This window comes from Camelus ferus, chromosome 17, assembly GCF_009834535.1.
Source record: "Camelus ferus isolate YT-003-E chromosome 17, BCGSAC_Cfer_1.0, whole genome shotgun sequence".
NCBI classification, from domain to species: Eukaryota; Metazoa; Chordata; class Mammalia; order Artiodactyla; family Camelidae; genus Camelus; species Camelus ferus.
Window position 1 is genome coordinate 27,234,531 of NC_045712.1, and position 27,206 is coordinate 27,261,736.

The 27,206-nt window shown below is 47.3% G+C and overlaps 2 protein-coding genes and 1 non-coding gene across 8 annotated transcripts in view; 2 read left to right on the forward strand and 1 right to left on the reverse strand.

The window, feature by feature from the left end:
* The first annotated feature begins 530 nt into the window (after positions 1–530).
* Positions 531–603, forward strand: TRNAA-UGC. The gene has a single exon. It is a non-coding gene; the product is annotated as a tRNA-Ala (tRNA).
* Positions 604–1,715: 1,112 nt separating this feature from the next.
* LOC102514492 (15 kDa protein B) lies at positions 1,716–4,748 on the forward strand. The gene is made up of 4 exons (XM_014557973.2): positions 1,716–1,895; positions 2,535–2,639; positions 3,293–3,409; positions 4,054–4,748. The coding sequence occupies exons 1-4, from the start codon at positions 1,716–1,718 to the stop codon at positions 4,144–4,146; spliced, it is 495 nt and encodes a 164-aa protein (XP_014413459.2). The 3' UTR covers positions 4,147–4,748.
* Positions 4,749–14,408: 9,660 nt separating this feature from the next.
* KLHL18 (kelch like family member 18) overlaps positions 14,409–27,206 on the reverse strand; it is a 47,754-nt gene continuing 34,956 nt past the window's right edge. For 4 of the 6 annotated variants that reach the window (XM_032458659.1, XM_032458660.1, XM_014558124.2 and 1 more), the window contains 6 exons: positions 26,797–26,957; positions 25,442–25,578; positions 23,411–23,648; positions 20,128–20,232; positions 18,406–18,517; positions 14,409–17,670 (listed from right to left, as the gene is read on the reverse strand). In XM_032458659.1, the coding sequence (XP_032314550.1) occupies positions 17,284–17,670; positions 18,406–18,517; positions 20,128–20,232; positions 23,411–23,648; positions 25,442–25,578; positions 26,797–26,957 (1,140 nt within the window). In that variant the 3' untranslated portion in view covers positions 14,409–17,283. The remainder of the gene's footprint in view (positions 17,671–18,405; positions 18,518–20,127; positions 20,233–23,410; positions 23,649–25,441; positions 25,579–26,796; positions 26,958–27,206) is intronic. The other 2 variants (XM_006173472.3, XM_006173473.3) reach the window with 2 other exon arrangements.

The window sequence follows — 27,206 nt, forward strand, 5'->3', positions numbered from 1 at the left end:
ATATGCATACATATCTATATATACATTTTTGGGGGCTGGGCCATTCTTTGTTGTGGGGGCTGTCCTGTGCATCGTAGTGTGTTTAGCAGCACCCCTGGCCTCTATCCATGAGATACCAGTTGCGCCCTCTCCCATGTTGTGACAATCAAAACTGTCTCCAGACACTGAGAATTGTCCTGGGGGTCAAGTGGCAAAATCTCCCCAGTTGAGAATCTTTGCTTAACTGCTACATAGAACTCCACAGGGAGCACCCCACCATCTTTCCTTATTCGCGCTCCTTATGATGGACACAGACCAGCTCCCGCAAGACCAGCTGCACCAGAACCCTCATTCTTCAGCTAAGAACCTATAATGAACATAATCACCCACCAATAAATGGACCTGTATTCCGGTAAGCAGTGGTATTCCATGCGGGGACATACCACAACTGCTCTAACAATCCCCTCTTGAAGCATACTTACGTTGTTTCCAATTTTTCACCATTATACACCATGCCTGACTGGCTTTAAAGATGAGACAGGCCTTGAGAGGAGGGTATAGCTCAAGTGGTAGAGAGCATGCTTTGCATGCATGAGGTCCTGGGTTCAATCCCCAGTACCTCCTCTAAAAATAAATAAATGAATAAACCTAATTAACTGCCCCCCCCAAAAAAAAAGACGAGATGGGGCTTCAAGGCCCGGTTGGGCCTATGGAGGACTGTTCTTGCTCTGCCCCTTCTCCCCACTTCTGGCTCTGACTTGCTCAGCTTCACCCTTACATTTTGGAGGAAGTATCCTGAGCTGCTCTGTGCCTTGATTTCCCCACTGGTGGGCTTCAGTGGGAACACCTGGTATTTGCTGTCCTTTCCCCCCAGTTTCTGAGTCTCCTTCAGGAGAACAGGAGCCCCATAGCCAAGGGTGAGCTGGGACCTTAACAGGCAGCTCTCCCGTAACTGATGGTGCCAAGGAAAATGGGAGCCCTTGGAGGAAGGTGAGGCCCTTGTTGGTCCCCTTCTGAGCTGCTGCCTAGGGCTGCCTGTCCCAGCTGCCTGGAATCCTTGCCTGGATCCTGTCAGGGACAGCCTCCCAGCGTTGCGGGCAGGGAGCTTCCCGGGGGGGAAGCAGACAGTGAGTCTCTTCCTGGAGAGGCTGCTGCCATGAGGGGCTGTAAGCTGTGGACTATCAGATCTGGTGATTTTTCAAAGTCAGTCAGGCATCCAGATTATTAAAGGTTAACAACCAGTTTTTAAAAATGTATGCGACCTGGTGGATGTTAGCCTGAGCACAGCCTCAAATTGGACTACTTCTTTGTGCATTCCGCTGAGGAACTGTCACATAGAGTTCATGGATCCTGGGCAGTTGTTTTGGAATCAAACCAGAACAGCCAGGCAGAGATGGCCCAGAGTCCTGGGCTGTCAGAGCTGGAGGCGGCCTCCTCATGGCACAGGTAGGGATGCTGAGACCAGAGTGAAGGGCCTTGCCCAGCATCACACAGGTCTCTTGCCTCTAGGTCAGGGCTCTCACTTCACTCCTAGGCCCTGGCCAGTTGCCTAATCTTACTTGCCTCTTAGCCAGTGATATTTTGGAGTGTTGGTCAACAATGGGTTTCCAGCACAGGAAAGGAGAGGCCCCTTTCAGGAAGGCACCAGCCCTGCATGTCGCCAGAAGCCCTTGGGCAAGGTGGTTGGAGTAGCACCTAAAAGGGGCTGCAAGTCACAGTGGAGCAGAGAGGGGACGATGGCAGGGGCTTGGAGGGCACTGGTGCTGGTGGTAGGCTTGGCAGCCATGGCCTGTGTGGCCCAGCGCAGTCTGAGCTATGAAGAGATTGTAAACCACGCTTTGCGGTTCTTCAATTACGGGCGGCGAGGACAGCGCCTCTTTGGCCTGCTGGAAGCCATTCCGCCGCCGCTTACTTTGGTGAGTGTCAGAAGCTGGGGAAGTGGTAACACCTGCCTGTGAGGGCAGCAGGCAGGGGAGAATGCTTGGCACAGGCATAAAGTGCTTGGTTAACGTTACCTGTTGTTGTTATTACAATGTTTCTCCATTGGAAAGTAAGACAAGGGTAAGAAAGATTGTAATCTCTCTCGGGCCAGACAGCTGGCTAGCTGGTCAATTCAGGGCTTCGCCCAAGGATGAAATATGGGGTCTAGTAGTCCAGCCTGCACTGAGGCCCTGGGCTTGAAGGAATAAGCAGAGCTGTTTCAAAGGACAGACTGGAACTGAACTGGTCTCACCAGTGCCTCAACAGAGCTTTCCAGTGTCTCCTTCCCACCCCATTACCTCTCTCCTGGCAGCTGAGCATGCAAGGGTGTATTCCTGTTCGTTTGTCACAGAAGAGGAAATTGATGGGCAAAGATGGAAAGGCGATACAGCCATGAAGTGATGTCCTCCGACTAGTTTCCAAAAGCACACCTTAATCTCTGCTGAGGCTGCTTGAAGAGGCTTCCTTTGTTAGGTGCAAAGTGCTGACCTCAGCTAAGCCCCTTCCAACTTGCAATTGTGACCTCTCTCCTCTGTAAAAGGGAGATAATCATGAGTTTTCTCTTGTTTCTTTAGAACACGACCACAACTATCCCGCTTAACTTCAGGATTAAAGAGACCGTGTGCTTTTCAACCTGGCTCCGCAGACAGCCCCGAGGATGTGCCTTCAGGGAGGGCGGGGTGAGTCTCCGATCCCTTGGGTCCCAGTTCCCCTGTCCTGCCTCCCTGAGGCTGTGTTTACCTCCACTCGCCACATCTGACACAGTGACGTTTGACTGTGGGAGCCTTTTTGAAAAGCAGGTTTTTCCTTATTGTTTTTTCTCACTACAAATTATTATCAATCCTTTTAAAAAAGCTAAAAAAAATGACTAAATAAAGTGAAAGAAAAAAGGGGAACCATAATCCACCTAGAGATAGCTTTTCTAAAATTAGGAAAATAACATTTTATTATAGCAAATTAACAAAATGTGGAGAAAATAAAACAAAACGTGGAGAAAATAAAACAAAAATCTGCAACCCCGCTACTCAGGAAGAGACAACAGTAACCGTTGGTGTATCATCTTCCGTATCTTTTTAATGCACACATATACGCCTTCAACAGACATAGCTTCCTCTGAGGCTAATTTATGGAGGCCTTTTCCCATTTGGTAACTTGCATGAACGTCCTTTATTTTCCTGGGCGCGCACGGAGCCCGGCCGGGTCCTCCCAGTGATCGCCGCCCCCGAGGGACTGGTGGCGGGAGATGAGGGACCGCAACGGGCTTGGAGCCGGAGCCCGGAGACCTGGGCGAGGGCGCCGGGCCGCTGCAGCCCCTGTGCTCGCTGCCCCGCAGGAGGAGCGAAACTGCACCGGCAACTACTTCAGGCTGCGTCACGTCCGCCTCCTGTCGGTCGACTGCCCCCAGGACAGCGAGCGCGAGCGCGAGCGCGAGCCCGGGCCGGCGGTACAGGTGAGCCCCTGCGCCCGCCGAGCCCGCCCACATTGTCCCCGTCTGTTCCCATCGTGGGCGGCGCTCTGCCCGGTGACCACCGATGACCGAGAGGCCACCATCCGGGGCGCCTCGGTTTCCTCATCTGAGAAACCAGGCCGATTGAGCCCTTCTCAACGCAAGTCGTCAGGAATGGGGAGGCTTTGGGGTGTGAGGCGGGATTGGACCTTGATAACTGACTGCTAGACATTTGGCGGGAGGGGAAGGGAGAAAAGACTGGTGGTCGGGGCTGAGGGGCATCCAGTGGGTGGGCTAGGGGTACTCAGCCTTCTCAGGACACTAGCTCTACTCTGGGCCCTGAGCGACTTCTGGAAACGGACCCTCCTTCCCACCTCACATTCGGGAAAACTGAAGCCAGAGGTGGAGCTTCCTGGCGAGTGAGTTTAACAGCCGGGGTGGAAATGAGTGGCAGAGCCCAGGCCTGCCCAGACCCTCAGGACCCTTGAGGGGAAGGGCTTGACTGGGACCACCTCCAGCCCCATCTCCAAGGTCACTGCCTGTGTCTCAGTCTGGTCCCCACCTGGAGAGAGAGGCCACAGGCAGAACAGGAAAGGGGGCCAATCGATGACGGTGATGGGAGTGACTATCCAGCATCACTTCTCTAGGTCCCCGGGGTGAGGCGTCCTGCTGAGGTGCCTGAAGAAGCCACTCTGGAGAGTGACAGCTACAAATTGCCACCGGTGGTCAGGGACCAGTAAGAGAGGGCCAAGTATGACATCATCGCCAACATCCTGAGGAGTTTCTAGGGCTGGAGAAGGACCGGAGACCCTGCATTCTCACCACGACCTCCTCTTCCCGCCTGTCCCCTTCCTCTGCTGCCCTCAGCACCCCCTCTCCTGCAGAGGCAGAGCCCATTTGTACACCTTGCCTGGAATTCCTGCCTATCTTGTGTCTGTAAATCCTACTCATCCTTCAAGGCGCAGCTGCAAAGTCACCTCCTCTAGGAAGCCTCTCTGCTCTTCCCTGGGCAGAACTGTCCTTCCCTCATCTGTGCACTCACAATCCTCAAACCACGGTGGCAATACCTGCTGTGTCCCCTGCTACACAGCACTGTGTCTACTCAATAGCTGGGCCCTCCTGAGCCAGCTGAAGGTGGCTGGTGAATGAGTTTCTCAGCAAGGTGCTCCCAGAATGCTGGGAAGGCAGTTCCTTCTGTGCAGGATACTGAGCTCCCCTGTTCCCTGCCTACTGTGACAACTAAATTCATATATCCAGGCACCTCTAAGGGGGGGGGGGTCATTTCACCCTCTGGTGAGAGCCACAGGAGAGAAATTCAATAAAATGTTTCTGAAGTAAATGATTAGGTCAGTATGTGAATGAATAAAGGGTTAGAGCTGGACCGGCTGGACATGGGGTGAGGAGACCAATGAGGCAGGCCCTGGGGACAGTTCCACTGTACTTCCTAGGACCCAGACTCCTTGAGGTCAGGGCAGGATGATGGAGAGAAACAGGGGGTTGGGGGGGCATCTGAAGGCTCAATAAGACAGAGTAATCTGCCCCCGGCCTCCTCGACCACCTTTCATTCCTTTATGTATCCTCCAGCCAGAACCCTAGACTTGCATATCAGATTGCCTCCTGGACACCTCCTCATGGATGTCCAAAGGGTGTCATACACTGAGTATCTTCCCTCCAAACCCTGCCCTTCCTACAGCCCACCCTAGCCCAGCTGTTGGCAGCTTCATCCATACAAATGCCCGAGTGTTTGGCTCCCTGCTGTCTCTCACAACCGCATCTGGTCCATCAGTAAACTCTGGTCTTTGTCATGGATACATCCAGCCCTGAGGACAGACCCTGGCACACTGTAGTTGCTCAGTAAATAATTGTTGAGTGGATGATGCCCTTTTTTCCCTCACTGGTATGCTCCTACTAGTCTTTGCTCTAGAAATATCTGAAGGAAACTCTCTCATTTGAGGGACCATGGTGTAGAGCCCTTGGGGGAAATGGGCTTTTTAGTAATAGTCCCAGGAACTCCTCTCTATTACTGACAATAATAGCCATCACTTATGAATGCCACGTCCCACACAGCCTCTCAGTTCTCAGAACTGCCTTGCAAGATGCACGCATCACCTGCAACTTTTAGTGAGAAAACAAAGTCTCAAGAAAGTTGGCTGACTTGCCTACAGTCCACACCAACTCCCTTGCCACCTAAATCCTGAGTAGCACCCACTGGTAGGCAAGATGGTAGGGGGATGCTGCAGGGAGGACCCTGGGGTGGGGTTGGAAAAGGGGCAGGTTTGGGCTGAGCAGGATAAATTGAGAACCTAGATCCTCCCCCCATGGTGAGGAAATGATGTTCAGCTGGAGAAGGCCACTTTAAACCCTTGCAGCCCCACAGAAGCTACCAGCACCACAAGCCCACCACCACATACCACTCCTCTGCCAGACCCCTACCCCAAAGAGTTCTTCCAGGCCTCATCCAGGTCTTCTGGGGGATGCCAGGCCCAGCTGCCTGGGCCCTGGACTATGAGACTGGGCTGAGCACCCTCTCCGAGGAAGCTCAAAGCTCACCTATGGGGGTCAATACCACATCCCAGAAGGTCTGGGGAAACTGGCCCATTGTGCGGCACCGTGCAAAAGAGGTGGGCCTATAGGACCCAGCTCTGTGGGGACCATACTGCTGCATACTCTCACAGTCCCGACACTGTCACTCCCGGAGATAGCGCCAAGGCTCCAAATATGGCTCAGCCTCTTGACTGACTACTTACAACTCTACCACAGAGAATGTGAAAACCTGGAGGAAATGAGTGATTTCCTAGCTAAACATGACTTATCTGCACTGACCCAGGACCAGAAAGGGAACACATGAAAAGACCAATTTTCTCAGGTGAGTCTGGAGCAGTGATTAGAGTCCCAGGACCAGATGGTCCACAGCTGAGATTTACCTAGTGTTTTGAGTGGGGTTTCTCAAGGTACACAACAGTCATCTGAAGAGTCTTATTAAAATACAGATTCCAGTTCAGTAGGCCTGGGTTGGGCCCCAGGAATCTGTTTTTGTAACTGGCTTCCAGGTGATGCTGACACCACTGGTCCATGAACCACACTTGGAGTAGCAAGGCTTTAAAGGATATATAATTCCAAAGTTATTTAAATTTTGTAGTTTATATAAAATTTACATAAAATTATATATTTATGTTTAATAGTTATTGAATTCAAAATTAAGGAAAAATATGGAAAGTGCATCAATTCATTTTCTTAGTCTCAGAATACACTTAATAGTAAAACTTAAAGATAGAACACAGGTGTGGCTAAGATGGTGGTGTAAGAGAACCCTGATGTCACCTCCTCCCATGGGCACACCAAAATTACAGCTATTTACAGAACAACTGTCTATGAGAATGACCTGAAGACTGGCAGAAAAGATTTTCCACACTAAACATACAAATAAGGAACCACAACGAGATGGGTAGGAGGGCTGCAGATGTGGCATTAAGTCAAGACCGACACCCTTGGGTACGCAACCCACAAATAGGGGGATAACCACAATTGCAAAGATTCCCCAAGAAGCAAGGGGTCTGAGCCTAACAACAGGCTTGTGAATCTGGGGGTCCTACACTGGAAAGGCAACTGACCCAAAACATCTGGCTTCGAAGGCCAGCAGGGCTTGCATTCAGGAGAGCTGGAGGGCTGTAGGGAACAGAGACTCTGTTTTTAAGGGGCACATGCAAAATCTCACATGCTTCGAGCTCCAGTGCAGAGACAGGAATCTGAAAGGAGACTGAGTCAGACCTACTTGCTGATCTTGGACAGTCTCCTGGAGAGGCAGGAGGCAACTGGGACTCCCTCTGGAGACAAAGATGCTGGCTGGAACCATTCTGGAGAGCTTGTTCTACCATGAGGACACTGGTACTGGAAAGTACCATTTTAGAGCCCTCCCTCTAGCCTATTAGTGCCAGGGCTAACCTGTCCACCAGTGGGCTGGCACCAGCCCCAAGACCCCTTGGGCCATGCAGCCAGCCATGCTAGGACCAGCAGACTGGTAGCCACCACACAAGGCAGGGCCTGGCAGCCAATGGGAGCAGAGGCCAGCCCCACCTACCAGCAGAGCCACGGCAGTCATGTCAACCACAACAGAAAAGCCCACATAGCCCACATAGGGGGCACCCCTGGAGCATACAGCTCTGGTGACCAGAGGGGAGTGTGCTGCTGGGCCCCAGAGGATGTCTCCTACATAAGGCCACTTCTTCAAGATCAGGAAACGTAACCAACCTAACTAATAAATAGAAATGACAAAAAATTAGGCAAAATGAGGAGACAGAGGAATATGTTCCAAATGAAGGATCAAGACAAAATGCCAGTAGAAGAACAAAGTGAAGTGAAGATAAGCAATCTACCCAATGAACAGTTCAAGGTAATGATCATAAAGGTGCTCAATGAACTTAAGAGAAGAATGGATGAACACAGTGAGAAGTTTAACAAAGAGTTAGAAAATACAGAGAAGGGCCAAACAGAGCAGAAGACTACAATAACTGAAATAAAAAAATACACTGGAAGGAATCAACAGTAGATTAGATGATACAGAGGGATGAATCAGTGAACTGGAAGACAGAGTAGGATAAATCACCCAAGCCAGACAGAAAAAAGGAAAACAGAATTTTAAAATACGACAATAGTTTAAGAGATTCCTGGGACAACACCAAGCATACTAACATTTACATTATAGGAGTCCAGAAGGAGAAAAGGGAAAGAAAGGGTCAGAGAACTTACTTGAAGAAATAATAGCTGAAAACTTCCCTAACCAGGGAAAGGAAGCAGACATCCAGGTCAAGAAAGCACAGAGATTTCCAGACAAGATGAACTCAAAGAGGTCCACACTAAGACACATAATTAAAATGGCAAAAATTAAAGACAGAGAATTTTAAAAGCTGCAAGGGAAAAGCAACTAGTTACACACAAGGGAACTTCCAAGTGACTATGAGCTGACTTTTCAGCAGAAACTTTGTAGGCCAGAAGGAGTGGCATGATATGTTCAAAGTGATGAAAGAAAACAACCTACAACCATGCTACTCAGCAAGGCTATCATTCAGATATGAAGGCGAGATAAAGAGTTTTATAGAGAAGCAAAAGCCAAAAGAATTCAGCACCACTAAATAGGCTTTATAAGAAATGTTAAAAGGACTTCTCTAAGTGGAAAAGACCACAACAAGAAATATGAAAATTAGGAAAGGAAAAATCTCATTAGTAAAGGCAAATATACAGTATAGGTAGTAGATCAACCACTCATAATGCTAGTGGGAAGGTTAAAAGATAAAAGTAGTAAAATCATGTATATATGCCAGGTAGTTAAAGGACACACACAAAAAATGTAAAATATGATGTAAAAAACATTAAATGTGTAGGGGTGGGTAGTAAAAATTGCATTTCTAGGTTGTTAGAATGCATTTGAACTTTAGAGATCATCACCGTAGACTAACCATACATGTATGTTGTTACATATGAACCTCATGGTAATCACAAAACAAAATTTATAATAGGTAAACACATACAAAAGAGAAAGGAATCCAAACATAACACTCAAGATAGTCATCAAATCACAAGGGAAGATATCAAAGGAGGAAAAGAACCAAAGAGAACTACAAAATAACCAGAAAACAATGAATTAAATGCATTAAGTACAAACCTCTCAATAATTACTTTTAATGTAAATGGACTAAATGCTCCAATCAAAAAACACAGAGTGGCTGAACAGATAAAAAAACAAGACCTACAAGAGAACATGTGAATGTGTGCCGGCCACAGATAAGAATCCAGATGCCTTCCTCACGTATGGGAAAGGGCAGCAACAGCTAGGGAGAGTTCATTCTGAGCTCTGAGGCCTCTTTATATTTGGAAGTTAGAAAGAGGTGAAGGTAGGCAGTACCAGATTGGAGAAAAGAGATAATCTTTGAAACAAGGAGAAGTGAGCATCTCCAGACAAGGGAGAGAAGGAAAGTGAAGGGCTTGCAAGGATACAGCCCAGGCCCACTCCGGTAGTATCAATCCCTGTTGATGGGGCAAGAATTTCCCCAATAACAAGGATCCAATCTCCTGAATCTCCTATGGGTGCCTGTCCTCAGGGGGCCCCCCAAGCAAATTAAAAAACTGAATTAGAAATTTAAAATCTTCCTTCAAATAAAAGGCCCAGATGGCTTCACTGGTGAATTCAATCAAATATTTTAAAAATAACACCAATCCTTCACAAGCTCTTACAGAAATAGAGAAGAAACACCTCACTCATTCTGTGAAACCAGTATCACCAGCCAAAGATAGCACAAGAAAAGAAAACAAAATAGTTCTTGTGAACACAGATGCAAAAATTACTTAACAAAATATCAGTAAACCAACCAGCAACATGAAAAGGATTCTACACCATGACAGTGGGATTTATCACAGGAATGCAATGTTGGATCAACATCTTGAAAATCAATTGTTATTTATATGACATATTAACAGGTTAAAGGACAAAAACCACATAATCATCTCGATAGAATTCAGGAAAAGCATTTGATGAAATCTAATACCCAGTCACGACAAAAATTCAACAAAGTAAGAACAGAATGAAACTTCCTCAACTTGAAAAAGGGTCACTGATGAAAAACCCACAGCTTAACATATTTAATGGTTAAGGACTAAATGTCTTCTTCCCTAAGACTGAGAAGAAGGCAAGAATGTCCACTTTTGCCACGTCTATACAACACTGTACTGGAGGTTCTAGCTAGTGCAATAAAGCAGGAAAAAATTAAAGGCATCCAGATTGGAAAGAAAAAAGTAAACTGTCTTTATTCACAGATGACATATTATGTACGCAGAAAATCCCAAGTAATACATATACGGGAAAATTTTTTTAAAAGATACAATAAATGAATTTAGTAAGGTCACAGAATACAAGATCAAAATGCCAAAAATCAATGGCATTTCTATATACTAACACCCCAAAAAACCCAAAGATAAAGTTAAGCAAGTATTTCCATCCACAACAGCATACAGAATAAAAATACTTAAGGATTATTTTTAACAAAAAAGTGCATGACTTACACAACAAAAATGGCAAAATACTGCTGAGAGAAATCAAGGAAGATCTAAACAAATGACAGACATTCTATATTCATTGGATTGGAAGACTCTGTATTGTCAGGATGGTAATTCTCCCCAAACTGATCTATAAATTCAAAACAGTATCTATTAAAAACTCAGAAAACTTTTTGAAGAAATTGACAAGCTAATCTATAAAAGTTATATAGGAATGCAAAGTACCTAAAATATTCAAAATAATTTTTATAAAGAACCAAGTTGGAGGACTTAGATTATTCAATTTTAAGACTTAACTCTAAAGCTGAAGAACTCAATACCATACAATCAGTGTCGTATTGGTTCATGGACAGGCATATATAGATCAGTGGAATAGAACTGAGTGTCTAGAAATAAACCCTTATATTTATGGTCAACTGATGTCAACAAAGATACCAAAGCAATTCAATGCAGGAAGAGATAGTCTTTACAACAAATGGATATCCACGCACACAAAAAAAGATGAATTAAAAAAAAATTAACTCAGAATGGATCATACACCTATACAAGAGCTAAATCCATACAATTTTTAGACCAATTTCTTCATGACCTTGGCTTTAGTAAAGTTTTTAAGATATGACATCAAAAGTACAATTCATAAAAGAAATAATTCTAGAGAATGTTCCATGAGCTCTTAAAAAGAATGTGTATTCTATTTTGGGGGGATGTAATGTCATAAAAATATCAACCAAGTCCAACTGTTCTATTGTGTCATTTAGAATCTCTGTTGCCTTATTGATTTTCTGTCTGGAAGACCTGTCCAATGATGTTAGTGGGGTGTTAAATAGTGGAGTGTTAAAGTCTCCTACTATTATTGTAGTCCCATCAGTTTCTCCTTGTATGTGTGTTAGTGTTTGTTTTACATATTTAGGTGCTCCTATATTGGGTGCTGTACACCAGACATTGACAGAACATTGTAAACTGACTATATTTCAATAAATAAATAAATACATATATACATAAATACATATATATACATTAAAGAAATAATTAATATAACTAAACTTAATCAAAATTAAAAACTTCTAAAACACTATTAAGATGCAATTAAGGAAAAAAAAGATGCTATTAAGAAAATGAAAAGACAAGCCAAAGACTGGGAGAAAATATTGCAAATTGTATCTGATAAAGGATTTGTATCCAGAATATGTAAAGGATTCTTATAACTCAGACGTATGACACAATTTAAAAATGGGCAAGATTTGAGTAGATATTTCACTACAGATATACAAATGGCTAACAAGCTCATGAAGATGCTCAAAAATCATATAACATGATGTAACATGCATTTCATGTTACAGAAATGCAAACTGTCAGTTTCTTAAAAGGTTAAACATAAACTTACCATATGACCCATCAATTCCACTCCTTGGAATCTATCCAAGAATGAAAATACATATCCATAAAAACTTGTGTATCATAGCAGTACTATTCATAATAGTCCCAAATTGGAAACAATCTAAATATTCATCAATTGATGGAAAAAAGTGGATAAACAAAAGTATCCATACAGTGGAATACTATGCAGGAACAATAAAATAAAAGGAGCATACTACTGATACATTCTACAACATGAATGAATTTCAAAAACAAGAAGTTGGACACAAAAGATCACATATTGTATGGTTCCATTTATACAAAATGTCCAGAACAGGCAAATCTATAGAGGCAGAAGGCAAAACAGTGGTTGCCCAAAGATGGGGGTAAGAATGGGGATTAACTGCATATAGGCATGAGGGAACTTTATGGACATAGTGGTGAAAATATTCTAAAATGGGATAGTGGTCACGGTTGCACAAATTCCCACATTTACTATAAAGCACTGAATTGCACACTTATAACGGGTGAATGTTAAGATATGTAAATTATACCTCAATAAAATTATTTTAGAAACAGTGATGCAAAACAGAGGGAGACTAGGAAGCAGATTAGGAGACCTTTGAATTTGGACGTACCTGACTGTCCTCAAGGTCTTCAAGAAACGTTAAGTGTTGAGTCTCTTCTATGTGCCTGGTGCTGGTACACCAATAATGGAGATTGTCAAGGAGCTCACCATTTAGCCAGTAAGACAAGCAAACAGGCCACTGCCCTGGTGGGATAGTCAGGGACAAGCACGGAGGAGGGTTACCAGGCCGACCAGAGATGCCAGACCACAGCAGCTTTCTATGCCATGCTATGTAGTTTGGGTTCTTATCCTGAACTGCAAATCCAGAAAAAGAGAATTAAACAGGGAACTGAGCTCCATTAAAGAGAAAAAGATTTGTGTATCACTAGAGATGAAATAGGGAACTATAAGCCTGGGATAATTTCTGTGAGAACAGTGAGATTACCTTGCCATTTTTTGGGGGGGGGTGGGTAATGCTATTGTGAGCAGCAGTAAAAACCAGTAGTGCTCATCTATGGGGTGAAGAGGAGTGGGCTCTGCTGCTAGTTGTGAGGGGAGAGGCATCCAAAGAACAACAACAAAGAGATGGAAAGTCAAGCAGATGAGCCCAGCTAAAACTCACCAGTCCACTCTCCACCCATGGGCTATTTGGTTCTGAGTAAGAGTGTATAGGTTACATGCAAAGGGCTGTTATTACTTTATAGGCATCTGACCTTTCTCCCATAGCACAGGGCCTGCAGATAATCTGACTTCCTCTGTTTCAACACAAAGGGGCTTATTTCCATAATCCAAAAATGGTTCCTTCTCTCCCTCACTGCCCAGTCTGCTTCTCCAAGACCCATCACAGTACTGGGCAGTAGACCTCCACATTGTGAGGCTGGCTGGGAGGCTGGATGGATTAACTGCTTCGGAGGATGAAGACACTGCTCCCCTCAGGCAAACTGGATTGTGAGAGTAGAGATCTTATCTCAATTCTTGATACTACTACCAGTTGATGAAGCAGATCAGTTAGCCCTTCTGAGGCAATTTCTTTATGCTCAAATGAGCTATGCTACCTACTCCGGGGAGGTTACTGAGAATACCAAGAGAGACTCAACAGAGTGTTCATGTGTGAAACCTGTGCTGGTGGGTATTTGCCCAAAAACTTTTTTAAAAAGTTGCCATCCAAGAGTGTAACCATTACCCATTGGATGAGGCCAACCATAAGGTGACTTTTGGAAAAGTATGAATGAAGAGTTTCCTAACATCTGCTACCATGGTAAACAGGGTACAATCGCAGGAAGGCAGATCTGGAATGTGGCTGTATCTGAGGAAGTGGAAACTAAACACAGGAGCCCGGTTCTTACACCTGGATGAGCATTATGAACCACCATGGAAACTTGCCCACATCAGGGCCTGAGCTACACTCCAGCCCTGGGAAATCAGTCTCTGGGGAGGGGTCTACAAGTGTTATCTGTGGTTTAAAAAAATTTCCAGTGACTTATGCACACCAAAGTTAAACAGATCTAGCTTGCGATACAAAAAAGGAGCTGAGGGTTTCGGTTCCAGGCAGTCACAGGCCAGCTACATTCCACTGGGGAACAATGGAGGTTTACAGCAGTGACTGAAGAAAGGGGGAAATCTAAGAGAAGCGGTAATCTGGACAGTAGCAAATATGCAAGCTTCTCATGAATTCTTCTGCGTATTTTTCACCAGAATCCATTCTTTTTTTGTATGTTTTTTGTGGGGAGGTAATTAGGTTTATTTATTAAAAAAAAATTTTTTTTAATGGAGGTACTGGAGATTGAACTCAGGACCCTGTGCATGCTAGGCATGCATTCTACTACCAAGCTACACCCCTCCCCCGACCAGAACCCATTCTTATAAAATAAAATACTCACGTCTCCTCAAAGACAACTTTTGCTAACCAGCTGGGCTCTTCTCTTATTTTCACGGTAATCTTTCCATATTGTCCAGGTTTTTTCTCACTGACTTATATTAAAAATATTATTTACCTCTAATAATAAAAAAAATCAGTAAAGGGCAAGGAGATATTAGGAGTGTACTCTTTATTTCTCTTTGGTTTCTTAACACAAAAGACATGCGTTCTATAAATAAAAGGAATTAAGGTTTTCTGGGGAACAATAAATTGGAGGGGAGGATCAGAATTCCCACCTACTCACATCTCTGTGGCCACATCAAAAAGCTGGTCTTCAGCTCCCATCCTGGCTTTGTTCTCAGATGAAACCCAGAAGAGAAGGCTCCCTGTGTTACCCAAGAAGGGGAAACACCCAAGGACAGCAAATGCCACAGTCCCCTGCTCAGAGCTGGGCTGGACCGAGGCCCACTGTCCACAATGTCTGTCCTACACCCGTTTCACAATATCCTTGGCTGATGTCTCTTCTTTTCATGCTGATATTGGAAAGGCTCCACCATCAGAGGGCCAGACCAGCCATTTGTAAACAGTTACCACCATCAGACGGAAGAACCAAATGCAGAGTGTGAACATGCTGGTGTTTGCTCACTTGTGCTCAGAGCCCAGATCAAATCACTGGCTTCACCTTACTTGGAAACACTGACCTCAGGTGCAGCAGAGTAACTTCTACACCAGGAGGTGGGAGTGGACTTAGGAAGGCCACTACAAGAGCAGCAGATCATGGGAAAATGATCTCTCAACCCCAATGGTGAAATCGGGGTCAGCATCCTAAGGACCTGGCGAGGCCCACTTGCTGATTCTTAACACATTCACAACCTTGGCTCCTTGGTGCTGTTTCAAATTCACAAGAGAAAGGGGCTTATGATAAGACGAGGAGCACTGATAACTCCTAACACGAAACGTGGGCCTCATCCTCCTTCCAAGTCTACCACTGCAGGCAAACTGAGAGGGAGGGAGAAGTGGCGGAGCGCCAGCACAAGCCGGGGCTAAATTCTATCAGATTGCTAAGTCTTTTAAAATAAAAATACCATTTTCAAGTGCTTGCAGCAGAGACCCAGCTCCTAAGTGGCAGGTAATAAAGGTACTTTCCTCTGGAAACATGGCGATTGCACACACTGGGAAACCTCCTGGTCCCAGGATGGGAGAGACGTCTCAGGTGCCATGTGGTGCCTTTCTGGACAGCCTTCCAGGACATGCAGGCAGGCAGCAACTGGCAGGAGACCAACCAAGTGGAGACGGGGACCCTAAGACCCAATCTTGCGTTGGAATCAAATCCTTTTTCAGTCTCTACTGGAAGAACTTGAGAAAACCAGATTTTGGCAGCAGCAGTTGAAGGACAGCCCCTCTGCCCAGTGCACTGGTAACAGAAGTGTCCTACTGTTCAGATCCTGCTGTGCTTCACCAAGGTCCCATCCAGGGAGGAGGAAGGAGGAGCATGGAGTCCCTTTAAGAGGTCATTTGCTAAGATCACAGGAAGAAATATAAAATCTGTTCGTTGCAGCAGCAAGAGATTCTTTCGGCTTTTAGTTCTTTATGTCATAAAGCCAGCTTTGCTAGAACGTAAAGGTCCACCTTGCTGGTCGGTCTGCCAAGGGCTGGAGGGGAAGCCAGACCCCTGGAATTGGCGAGTAGATACAGGAATAGTGGACTGGCAGGGTAGATGAGGTTACTGGACCAAGCCAGCCCATGGCTGGTGGAAGGACCAAGTCCCTGGTTAGGTTCTAGAGGTACAAATGGTCAATGTGCCTCAGAAGCATCACGATGAGGAAAACTATCTAAGAATGATAAATGGGCAAATGAGAATCTGGCCAGACCTGCTGTTTCCTGCTGGTCAAATACAGAAGGAAGGAAAGCAGGGGGTGGAAATCTGAGTGAGCGCTATGGTGAGGTGGCAGAGGGAGTAACCACAGGGGCATCTGGAACCTCCAGCGACAAGCTGGGAGCTCCCACCTAGAAGAGCGGCAATAATTTAGCCAACTCGCTAAGACTACGATTAAAAAAGTCCTCTGATAGTGGGTGTGAAGACAAACCCCACAAGCACCTTGCTACAGGACTAGTCTAGAGTGCACTGATTCCAGACACGCGGGGTCTCAGAGGGAACCCTGAGTGCCATGCGGGAGCTCAGGACCCTGGGATCCGAATATGGGAGCGGATACCGCCCTTCATGGGTTGGGTGCTTTTCCATTTAAACACACATTTGCCTTTAGTGTCTTTTATGTTTTCTTCTTGCAAAAAAAAAAAAAAAAGCTCACTTTAAAAAACAGTATTTTTCTTTCCAGTTTCTTTCAAGTGTTTCCTCATTTAACTTTCCTTCAGTTTCTTTCAAGTATCTTTTTTCTTTCCCTCTGTTTCTCCTGAACAAGATGAAAAAGTCCTCATTGAAATCCCAAAATTAGAAACAGGAAAAGCTTCTGTTCTCCCTGCTTACTCAGCGATGTGGACAAAATCCTCAGTGCCCTCGGAGGGAAGGAGGTGCCATGTGCAGCCATCACTGTGGTGGCTGCAGCCTCACAGGCAGTGAGGACGCCTGGACCGTGGCCCTCCTTTCCCAGCCACACCCCACACATTCCAACAGGCTTGGCCACTGCAGCCATCCCATCGCAAACTGGCCACAACACAGCTGGTGAGCAGCAGGTGAGGAGTGTCAGATGGAAGGTCTTCTGCAGGTGGGTGGCCTACAGAGCTGTGGCGGGTGGGAGCTGGGCTTGGGTGGAGCCTGTGGACGCGTGGACCAGCAAAGCAGTCCTGTGTCACCGGCTGTGGGACCCAGAGGGGCTTCTGTCCCACTCTGTACATCTTGGTGACCTAGGCCTGGAGGCCACAAGGGCCGCACAGTGAGGGAGGACTTAAGCACCTGGAAAAACTGTACCTCTGGCGAGCTCACATTTCACCCCGTCTTCTGGTCCACCACCTCTCCCGAGGGGGACTGCCCCTAGAAGGAAGTGCCTGGTTTGTACCAGATCCCTACCCCACCACATCCCACCTTCTGCCTTAGATGGTGAGGAGAGGGATGCAGCCCACACCGACCCCTCCCTCGTGACAGGCCATGGGGGCCATAAACGTCCAGCGGTCCGTGTCTGGGTCATACATCTCCACTGAGCTCAGGTTTGACTGTCCATCGTAGCCTCCCACGGCGTAGAGGCGCCCACAGCTGGCCACCAGGGAGACCCGGCTCCGGCGCGTGAGCATGGGGACTATCAGGCACCACTGGTCCGCCACAGAGCTGTACACCTCAGCGATGCTGAGGAAGCCCGAGCCATCATAGCCCCCACAGACGAACATCTTGCTTCCCAGGGACGCGGCTCCGTGCCGGCAGCGCTTGTTGAGCATGCCAGCCACGGGGTGCCAGGTGGCCGTGTGGTGGTTGTAGTGCTCCACCTGCAGCAGGGAGAGAGGCAAGGGTTCAGGACGGTCAGAGCCAAAGCTCGGTCCCCGGCGGCCCACATGGTGTCAGGCCCCAGGAGAGGCCTGGGGACCATGAGCTCTGCCAGTCTGCATTTTTGCCCTGATGCCCGGTTTCTTCAGTTGCACACCGGCTCATAGGCTTACAGGGACAGGTGAGAGATGGCCTAACCTGACTAGTTCTGTTTACCACTGAGGAAACAAATTAAGGGGCTGCCCTAGGATGTACTGCTATGTAGTGACAGAGCCAAGATGACAGTGGGGGTCTCCTGAGATCTGTGCACTGTGTTCCCCTACAGCACTGACTGACTCTGGAATGACCACTAAGTGGCTGCTGAGGTTTTGTTTAAAGAATAAATCCAATTTCAAACAAGTTATCCAGAAGAATGCAACTGTTTGCAAATTCACACTCCATATACAATTGGGCTTACTTGGGGCAGGAATTTTATCAGGTCTCATGAAGCATTTGATGGGGAATTGAACAGGGTGAGGCTGGGGGTGACATGGACACACTCTACCCACTTCCTTTCTGCACACTGGCTCCCATTAGAAGAATTTCGGAGCACGTGGCAGGTGGCCAGAGACCTCTAGGTGATGCTTTGCCTAAGCAATGGCAAGGCTGAGGTTTTTTTCCCAAAGAGCTGCCTTTCAAAATAACTCTCAAAGACGAAAGGGGTAGGTGCCCTTAGCCCAGGAGGAGCCTAGACTCACACTGTTGAAGATCTGCAAACCATCGTGGCCGCCGGACACGTAAATCCTGCCCTCGAAGACTGTAACCCCCGCAGCACTGCGATTCGAGCTCATCGGGGTCACCACTGTCCATCTTCAGGAAAGAGGCAAAGCAGAAGGGGAGCTGTGAGATTCCATGTTCCTGTCCCCCCGAGACAGCTTAGAATGGTTCAGGCGAACTATGCCATGCTCTGTCTCACCCTGGACAATCTCCCCACTTATCAACTCTCCCACCACCTCTGCAGATGGCTCACTCTGGCTGCCTCTTGCCTAAGCTTCAGGCCCACAGCCAATCATCTCTGCTGGCACTCAAAACCAGCACGTTCCAAACAAGCTCTCTCTTATAGATCTGTTCCTCCCTCACACTCCCTGGTCTTGTTAATGGGACCACCAGCTAGCCACTTGCTATACTTAGAATTCCGGTGGTTTTATGGCCTCTTCTCCAACATCCTCAACATTCTTGTGGTCACCAAGTTCCCTCTTGTTTGCCTCGTAGTCACTGCTTGTCCTCATCCCACTACCACTGCCCTGGCTCTGGCCTCTCACCTGGACACCTCAATAGCCCCCTCACAGGTGGCATGGCTTTCAGATCATTCCCATCTCAACCCTGCACAGCACGTCCTCCAGTGCCTCCTCACTGTTTCCTCTCAGGCAGACTTCCAAGTTCCTTAATGTGGTTCTTTACCACGTGGTCCTCATCTACCTTCCAGCTTCACCTCCTGCCACACGCCACCCACGCCTGCTCCTCAGCCACACCGAGCACATTCTCATCTCCAACCCTCTCTTTCTGCTGTCTCCCGCCTGGGATGGGCATCTCCCACTACCCAGGACAGGTCTCCCCTCAGAAGACTTCTCTGCAACCTGACTCTCCCTCCAGCTACGAGGAAGATGAAAGCCCTCCCCACTCTGTGCCCAAGAGCTCCAGACACAGGCCTCCTGGGGGGGACGCTCACAATGTGCCATGGTCCCAGCAGACTGGGTGCTACTTAAGGATCTTAAGACACCCTGCTTGCTGCCTGATACATAATAAATTGGTTAAGTGAGTGGAATATTGGATTGGCTTAAAAGCATAATGATGAATCCATTCTACTAGTGTGCTTACATTGTTAAATAGCAGAGAAGATTCAAATGCTGAAATGAAAAACTTGGGCTCACCTTGCCAGTGTTTTCGAAAGGGTGTTTGCAAAATAATTCCACAAGACAGTGATAGATGTTAGTAAAATGAAGTTAAAAAGGTTTCTTCACTGCAGAATATTTTAGTCTTTAAAATGTTAATATGTATTATGAAAAGGTGAGGTTTCTGGTGTTACAGACATCAGTGATTCCCAAACCTCTATGACAATCTGCCAGTTAACTTTTTTCCCCCAAAATCATATCCTACTCACTTTGGAAAGTGCTGATCATCTATTTCTCATCCCCTTTCACCTGCATTTCCATTAAAATGGGCTGATTTAGTTAAGAGGTACAAGCATTAATAAATGCTTCCAAGTATCTACGCAGTCTATTTGTTTTTAAAATTTATTTAATCATTCACTCACTGAGCCAAAGGTTATTAAATGTAGTACCTACTATATGCAAGGTACCATAGGAGCTAAATAGGTGAGATAGGCCCTACCCTGGAGCAGAGTGATTAAGACTGCAGTTCTGAATTTTTATACTCTATTTAGCAAGCTCCAGTTGCCCCGGGGGAGCTGGCATCCTTACTTGTCTGTCTCAGGTGAGTAGGTCTCCACGGAGTTGAGGGAAGAGTTGCCATCATAGCCCCCGCAGACGTAGATCTGCCCGTCCAGCACGACCGTCCCCATGGCACTGGAACAGACAGGGCTGTCAACCCCATGGGCCTCAGACCTCCCAGGGCAACTGCTCATGCTCACTGAGAAGTAAACCTAACCCCCAACTGCCTCTTTCTAGTACACATCTAAATCCCAGGTGTACGACTAAGCAGCGTGTAAAATTGAGGGGAAAGGAGTTGCCTTGCGGTTCCTCTGGCCTCCTACCCCTCCCGCCTCAGTCCCAGATCTGTCTCACATGCTCATCTTCCACCCTGCTGAGATCAGGGTCTGATTTACCCTTATGGCCCAGGTCAAATTCTCCTCTCTCCTCCTTCAAAATTCATGGTGGATGCCCCAGCAAGAATCACTCTCCCAACCCCACACTTCTGGAGCCGCTCCTTTACTGCAGCCCCTGGCAGTCATCCATTTGTTCAGCAGATTTTCATCAGGCCCTCCAAAGGCATGCTGGCCCAGGCACCAGGTTTAGAGAGCTGAGCTAGCCAAGGCTCCTGCCCATGGGGTACTGAGAATCGACCCACCACCTCTTAACAAATGGAGACCTCCCCAAAGACAGGGGTCTCCATCAGTGTGACCCTGACGGTGTTCAGAGTGGTGCTTTGTATGTAAGAAGCCCTCAACATATGTTTGTGTTACCCGATGATCTTCCCTCTCATCTCACTATAAAGTCTGATAGACATCTTTTTATTATACACTTGGCCCTGCATGTCCCTTAATTTGTCTCAGAAGGCGAGGCAACAGCTTCTGCTTGCTGCGCAATTACTACACACATCAGGCGCTCTATATGTGCCATTTTCCACCCTCTCCACATCCTGCAGGAAGCATTACCACATCTCTGTACCAGTGAGTAGCTGTGGCTCAGGGAGGCTGGGCTCTCTTTTCAGGGTGGCCCAGAGAGGTGAATGCCTTGGATTTCAGTGAGACAGGCCCAACCCCTAGGCTGTTTGCCATGCCAAGCTTTCCTAGCATCAAAGACTCAGGGGTCTGGTGTAATCATGCCATCTTCTGTTCTACCCAAGGCCTCATAAAATATTAAACATAAGTGCCAAGCTGCCCAACTCACTTTTTTCAAACCTGATACTGGAGAAGATTAAAATGAATCTGGGTGTCTAGCAAACAGGAAAATAAAAATATACCAGGCTTTACTGCCCTTTTTCGAATGTATAGAGCAAATCAAAGTGGTCCACATCATGTCCCTGAATCAGCCTGAAAGAGGAAAAGGACTTGCCTTGGGAGAGGGCTGTGGGAAGGTCACAGATCACTAGACATGTCACTATCCTTCCAGAGGTGGACACAAGTAACAATTGAGGAGTTCAACAAAGATGTGAGAAAGAACTGAGAGGTGCCAGTGAACAGTGTGAGATTAACTGTGAATGAAACAGGGAAGACGGTGTGAAGAGATAAGGGCTCATCAGTGAGGACTGGGGACGGCCCAGCAGGGATGCTCCACAGAAGCATCCTGGAAGACTGGAGGAGGGGAGGGGACAATGGCGGAAAGGAGGCTGTCACCAACTGGCAGGACGGCATGTGGGACATCAGGACAGAAGTGACTAAGAACATGTCAAGGTAGCTGGTAATTTAAAGTGGATGAAATGGAGCTGGGTCCACTCTATTAGTAACAGGGCATTAACCACAGTGAGGGGGAGGGATACCCAGAGCCTCCACCCAGACAAACCTCCAAACCCTGTGACATCACAGCGAGCAAGTGGCCCAGAGCAGACATGCCAGGAAAAACAAATGACTGCTGTCAAAGCAAAAAAAGCCCTGCTGGTGGGGAATATGGAGCAACGAGTCATTCGAGGCCACAGAAAACTGCAAAGTATCCAAGGAGCAAGAAGGGGAAGCTTGGAGGTGGACGTGGTGGGAAGAAGGAACCATGAGAACGTTTGTTTACGGCTTCGGGAGGAGCAGATCTTATATACTATTTTTTTCTTTCAAAACGAACCTACTCTGCCTCTTTGTCAATCTTACTGGTACAAAGGTGGATTCCTCCCAGTTCAAAGCCACCCACAAACCCTACTGAACACGGACCATGTGTAGCATGGCCGTAACACTTTTGTGTGGCAAAGGACGTCCACACTGAAACAGGACTCTTCTTCCTCACCAAGTGCAGCTACTTGATCTTGTCTTAAATGGTGGTCACGTGATCTTACAAGTAGAAAATCCAAAGCATGGCCAGACAAATGGGTCTGTAAGGCAAATACTCAGATCACAGGATTACAAAGCAGAAAGGCTCTTAAAGAGCAACTGGTCCAGTGGTTTTTTTAACTTTTCCCCCCTAAAGTTTGGCATGTGTCAAAGAAGCTCAATACGTAAAAGGGATAAATGCAGAGATATTCTGGTCAAAGGGGTAGGGGGCCCAAGGCTGCTTTCCTCTCCTCCGTCAGTCTTGGAAGAGAAATGTCAGAGGCATCTGAAACCACTGATGCGCCCCGAGGGCAGAACAGAGCAACTTGTCCAGTTAAACGCCCTCTCTTCAAAGCTCTCATCACCCAACCATGTCAATACTCCACACCCGGCGGATGGAAGGGAGGACGCCATGTCACTTGAGCACTAAGAAGGCTAAACAGCAGCACTATGTGTACATTCTCTAGTCTCACAACTTATTCGGGAACGTGAGCAGGCAAGCGATGGAGGAGTCAGGCGGCTGGAAGGTGTTAAGAGACATAAACTTGGTCTACCTCACAGACAGCTGTGTGCTTAGGCCTGGGCAGTGTGTGGTGCACTGCGCTGTTGCACATACTCCCTGGCAGCGAAAGCACATGTGGGGCAGGGATCCTGGGGGAAAGAAAGTATAAAGAGAAACATCTTGCATTTCCCTTTGTGACTAATAAAGTTAAATCCTTCTTATGCTTCAAGTTTCAACTTTGATCCTACCACTTCCTGAAATCTCCCAGATGTTCTGGTCCAGTTTCTCTCCCTCCTCGCATCTTCCACAAAACATTCTTTCCTTCTTTATCTGGCACTTAAATAACAGTACAACTTCCACATGTCTGTGTCTCATCTCCCCAAGTTCTTCAAATGACAAGGCAGGGGTTTTACTCTTAAGCAGATGGGGGCCGGCTCCCGGGATGCACTGGCGGTGGTCAGCCCGGCTGCAGGAAACTCCCAGGCCAGAGCTTGTGTCTACTTTATTATGTGTCCTGCTTGTCTAGCATAGCGCTCCCCAGATGCCAGTGTGTGTGCGTCCAGAATACCTTCTCTTGCTATTCATGCTCCCCACTCTGGTCCACGTGTCCGTCTCTGGGTTGTAGACCTCCACAGTGCTCAGCCGTAGCTGGCCGTCATACCCGCCGATGGCATAAAGGAGCCCATTCACCACGGCCACACCGACACGGCTGCGGGCTGTGGTCATAGGGTGGCACTTCTCCCAGCGATTGGCGATGGGGTCAAACACTTCCACCACATTCAGGGAATCACCTGCATAAAAATTTGCTACTCAAATTAAAACAAATGAGACCGCTCGTTTAGATCACAGCTCTTGGGCAGTGATTATATGGAACGTTTGACATGATCCTATCAGCTCTTCCCACAGAATTAACTCAAGCCAGGATGGCCCACTAAGAAACTGCAGCCATGATAATCTCAAACCTTTAAGGAAAATAAGAATCAGACAGGAGGCATTTATTTACTTTCTAGAGAGGGCAAGGAAGCACTTCACCAGCTTAAAGGCAAAGGTGAAGGCGACTGGATCCACTACTTCCCCGAGGCAGGGGCAGACCCACAGAGCAGAGCATGGCTTCCAGGGCGACTTTCACTTACTAGTGGGTGACCCTGGGCAAGCTGCTGTGTATCCCCAGCTTCTGTTCTCACACGTGAACTGGAGATAATCTCTATGGCAGAGCTCCCATGAGGATTAAATGACATAACAGGTAAAACACCTAGCATAGTCCTACTAGTACTTACCAGTGGGGGGGGGGGTGAGATGGAGGTGGAGGATTAAGAGGTACAGACTATCAGGTATAAACTAAGCTACAAGGAGGTACTGTACCACATGGGGAAATATAGCCAACAGTTTATAATAACTATAAACGGAAAACAACATTTAAAAATCATGAATCACTACACTGTATACCTGTAACATATAATATTGTATTTCAACTATACTTCAATTTTTAAAATATGATTATTGTAAAATAAATACATAAATTAAAAAAAATTTAAAAAAAACACCTAGCATAATTCTAGAACAATATATAGCAGTCACAGTAGCAAGGCATGTTAATTCCAACCCTTCTGTTTTCATCAGTTTTTTTTAGGATCAAATAAAATTACCCCCTGCCTGTTTTATTCTCCTTTGGGACACTTACCACATGCCAGCCTCTAGCATTTCCTAGTTGAGGACTTAACCTTTCCCAGGTCATATGGTTAACAGGCAGCAGAGATGTACCCCACTCTCTCATTAACTTTCAGTTAAAAATAAAACTTCCCAGGACTGCCCACTGACTGCACCTCCCGCAAACCTGGGTTGACTCTGTGAAAAGGCCTTTACATCTGAGGTGACAACTCCCTGTGCCACTGCACTGTAAAAACTCAGATGTCCACACTGCCCTCTCCTAGATCACTACTGGCCTGCAATGGTGTCTGGGGTGGGCAGGAGGGACAAGGGCCCCTTGGAGCTTTCCTGAAAACTTGACTATATGATACAAGAGCTGCCAATAACACACGGACTGTAAGGCGTGTGTGTTTCATCAGAGGTAAGAGGTGAAGAGTAAAAAGTATTGATAGTGCCGACCCTGTGTATTTGGAGAATTTCCTTCTTATGGTGACACTCTCACAGTATAAGCCCAAGCTCCACGTGACCGAATGTCATTAGCCTGCTAAAAGAATTGGGGCTCTGATTAGATCCTATCCAGGGCTGAGTAAATCCCACAGCTGACGTGTTATCAGGGAAGGAGTGCAGGCTCAGGAACCAGGACCCAAGTTCTAGTCCTTGTTCAGCCAAAACAACTTATGTGACTGTAGCTAAAGATCTCTGGGCCTCAATTTCCCCATCTGTGAAGTAGGTGGGGGTAGGTCTCCAGGATTTTTAAAGGCCTCTTTTGCTCTGATATTCTGCTTCAAGGTATTAATATCTGACATGCTTTAACTGCAGAACAGTTGTATAAAATCAAGAGGGACATGAGTGGTAACACAGGAGAGGAAGCAGAGGGCCAGGTTAGGTTGTTTGGTGCCTCCTCAACCAGGAAGTCCAAGACAGGGCTCTACAAAGGGGAGTTGCAAGATACCTGCTGAGTTGAGGCCCCCTACAGCATAGATGAGCCCGGCGATGGACGTGCAGCAGCGAGGCCGAGTTCTGAAAGCTGGCAGGTGGGGCCGCCGCTCTGGCATGAGGTGATAATCCTTTGCTTCATCTACCAGGTCCCTGGAATGAGGTACAAGATGTGAGAACGGGCAGTATTCTCCACATTTGGAGTTGCTAGCCTGGTCCCCTACCTGCAACTGCAGGGGAAAACTGGGAGGAGAAGCCTTCTGGAAGGTTCGGTCTCAAAGAACCCAGGTGAGTCCAGGGCAAACCAGACAGAGCTACTGAGACATCCTCAAAACCGGAGTGGCAAGAGGAGCAGAGCCCACCTCCACTAGTGTAATCCAGATGAGTAACTTCTAACAGGCACATACCTGGCAGAGGGAAAACAGGGTGGTTCCTAGAATAGCTGGCCTTGGGGAGGTTCAACAAGCTGCCTGCATCCTCAGACCCAGCTTTTCCTTTCCATCCATATGGCTCACACCCTGCAATTAACCATCTCTCACCTGGGCTATGGCAGCAGAAGCCAACTGCTCCTGACACATCTCCCTGTCTCCAGCCCCATCCCTCTAACCCCCTCTCCACACTGGAGTCCAAGCTGGTTTTCTAAGAACCTTTGATAACTACCCACTGCCTACAGAACAAAGCTCAAACTCCCCAAAGCATCCTTGAGACTGCTCATCACAGGGTCTCAGCCACCTCCAGCCACACTTCCACCCCCACCTGACACACACCTTCACATCGCTGGCACCAAGCCGCTGACTTCCTCCTGAGCCAGCTGTGACTGTGATAAGCAATTTGGAGGAGGATGAACATTTCCCTCTGCTGCTCTACTCTTATAACAACCCTCCTTCAGGGCTGCCAGCTCCTCTGCTGCATCAGGTTGTTGTTGATTTACTCTGGAGAACATGCTCCACCCCAGCCCATTGCTGTAGCTGGGCCAACCCCCCTGAGGCCAGCACATTGACTAATGTTTACTGAAGAGGATGAAGAGCCCCTGGAGTCACCACTAAGTCAGCTGCTGGTGTGCCCTGGGGTCAGGGCAGGCAGTCCAAACAGCTGTAGGCCATAAACAGCTCAATGGATGGAGATGCCAAAAAATTACCAGATAACGTAGGGGAGGGAGCCCCTTCTATCCTGATGCTCCCACGCAGCACATTTCTCTGCCCAAGGCGTGAGACTTGGGCTCTTCCGGGTTGGAGACAGAAGGCAGATCAACCTGTGTGCCATGAGTTAAGAACTACCACTCCAAACCCTTTCTCCCCTGAGCTGAGTGGCCAGGTTCTCCTCTCCGCCCAGACCCTCGGCAGTGTTCCATGCAGGCCCACCTCTGCTCACCTGCATTTGTGGCAGCAACGCACCAGGTCATCCTGCTGCACTCGGTCGGACAGGAACTGGGGCCGGCAGAGGGGCAGGCGGATATTGGACAGCAGTTCAGGCAGGCAGGGCCCCCTCTGCTCTCGGTCGTATCTGACCCAGGCCAACGCGGCCTCAAAGACCTACCATGAGAGAGAGAGGAAGCTCTGGCAGCAACTCCTCCATCCAGAGGCCACGTCCCTGTACCCTAATCACAAACCCTCTGCTCCTTATACTGAGGTAGTCCCTTGGGCCCAGCAATCTTTCCTTCTACTTTTCTCCTGAATCCACTGTTTTCTTTCCACTTCCCCAGCTATCCCATTGGGTCCAGTCTCTTGAAAGGCAAGCCTAGGTTACTGTAACATCTTCTTGGCTTATGACTTCCTCACCAA

Coding starts and splice junctions, on each gene's coding strand:
- LOC102514492 (XM_014557973.2), top strand. CDS start 1,716: ATGGCAGGGGCTTGGAGGGCACTGGTGCTGGTGGTAGGCTTGGCAGCC. Junction 2,640..3,292: donor GTGCCTTCAGGGAGGGCGGG/GTGAGTCTCCGA, acceptor GCTGCCCCGCAG/GAGGAGCGAAACTGCACCGG. Junction 3,410..4,053: donor AGCCCGGGCCGGCGGTACAG/GTGAGCCCCTGC, acceptor TCACTTCTCTAG/GTCCCCGGGGTGAGGCGTCC.